At 54.7% G+C, this 1,385-nt stretch overlaps 1 protein-coding gene across 1 annotated transcript in view; it reads left to right on the top strand.

The window, feature by feature from the left end:
• The window catches only part of PAX3 (paired box 3), an 81,671-nt gene that overhangs the window by 3,878 nt on the left and 76,408 nt on the right, over positions 1–1,385 (top strand). Inside the window, exon 2 of the mRNA XM_025895916.1 lies at positions 106–260. Within this exon, the coding sequence (XP_025751701.1) occupies positions 106–260 (155 nt within the window). The remainder of the gene's footprint in view (positions 1–105; positions 261–1,385) is intronic.

Raw genomic sequence — 1,385 nt, 5'->3', positions numbered from 1 at the left:
TAGCTAACGGGTTTCTCAAAGCTCCGGCCATCGGGGTGTTTGTAGAACACAAACGCTTTGTGAAACACACGCTGATTTTTACTGCGTGCGAACTTTTCCTGCCAGCCTGTTCCTTGGGGTGCGGGAGCGTTCCCGGGCAGCACCTGGCATTAGGGATTATTTGTGTGCGTTTAAAAAGCGAGAGAAACCGCTCGGTTTGGTGGCCGGGGTGGGGGTCTGGAGAGAGCGGGACCACGGGCCAGAGGCCTCCCCGGTGTGCGGTGAGTGCCGGTTGTTCTGCGGGCCCCTCGCCCCCCATTGCAGAGCGGAGCGCGACGGAGACTCCGAATTTCCCCGGGGGCCGCTGTCCCCGCCGTGATGCTGCCGGTCCCTCAGCGGCCGGTTCTTTTACAACTGCGGCTCCGGATTTCTGCCTAAATAACGCGAACCCCCGCCCTCCCTGGGACCAGCACCGGCCCCGCAACCATCGTTCGGCTCTTTAAGGGAACGCGGACTGGGAGCACAGAAAACATTTTCCCCCCTCATTTTAAAGGAGGAAACCTGAGCGATTCCCATCCTTTTGATTGATTAATGTCTTGAATAACTTGAAGCTCGGGAGTGACAGTTCTTGAATAGACGATTGCAAATAAAGAGCCCTGTGGAAAGCTGGGCTGGCACTTCGGAGTGTAAAGGAGGCGAGTTTGCTGGCACTTACCAAGTTATAAATAAAAGGCCGTGCACAATGGTACCTTCTCTAAGGACAGACAGTCTTTACAACACTCCTGGCGTCATATCCTGCTGTGGGCACTCCAGCTCCGAGGCAGACTTTACCTCTTTTATTTTTCCAGCAGTTTAGTTTGAATACTACAATAAATTCCTGGGAACAAATGCTTGTTAGTAAGACTTTAACACGCACCGCCTCGCACCCATACACTCCCGCATATAAGCGCTCACGCACACGCGTGAAACGCAGAGACACTCTTGTCTCATCGGTTTTTAAAAGCAGATATCCCCCCGGACATCTCACTGATAGCTCTCTCTTTCAAAACGGTGAGCACCGTCTGTTCCAGAGATGCTGCTTCTGGACGCGAGAGATTTCGGTTCAAAGTAAATGAGTAGAAAGAAAGAATGAGGGAAGAAGCATTTTTTCCTTAAAATTAAAAAAACAGGGAGGTTGTTCCCCTGACCAGCCACCACTGGTGCTGGGGGAGCGGAGCCAGGAGAAAAAGTACTTCATGGCAGCGAGGCGGGCGCTGTCCCTGCGGGAGTCCCGCAGTGACACGGGGTCCTGAGAGATGCGATGTCCGGGCCGCCCCGGCTGATGCTTCTCTCTGCGATCCGGGGCTGCCGTCGGGGGGCACCGAATAGATTCCCCGTCGCCGGCTGCGCTTTGCTTGCGGCGAGAG

This window comes from Manacus vitellinus, unplaced genomic scaffold (assembly GCF_001715985.3).
Source record: "Manacus vitellinus isolate BGI_N305 unplaced genomic scaffold, ASM171598v3 scaffold_49_pilon, whole genome shotgun sequence".
Classification (NCBI taxonomy): Eukaryota; Metazoa; Chordata; class Aves; order Passeriformes; family Pipridae; genus Manacus; species Manacus vitellinus.
The sequence above is the reverse complement of the archived record's forward strand: the minus strand, read 5'-3'. Positions and strand labels throughout refer to the sequence as shown.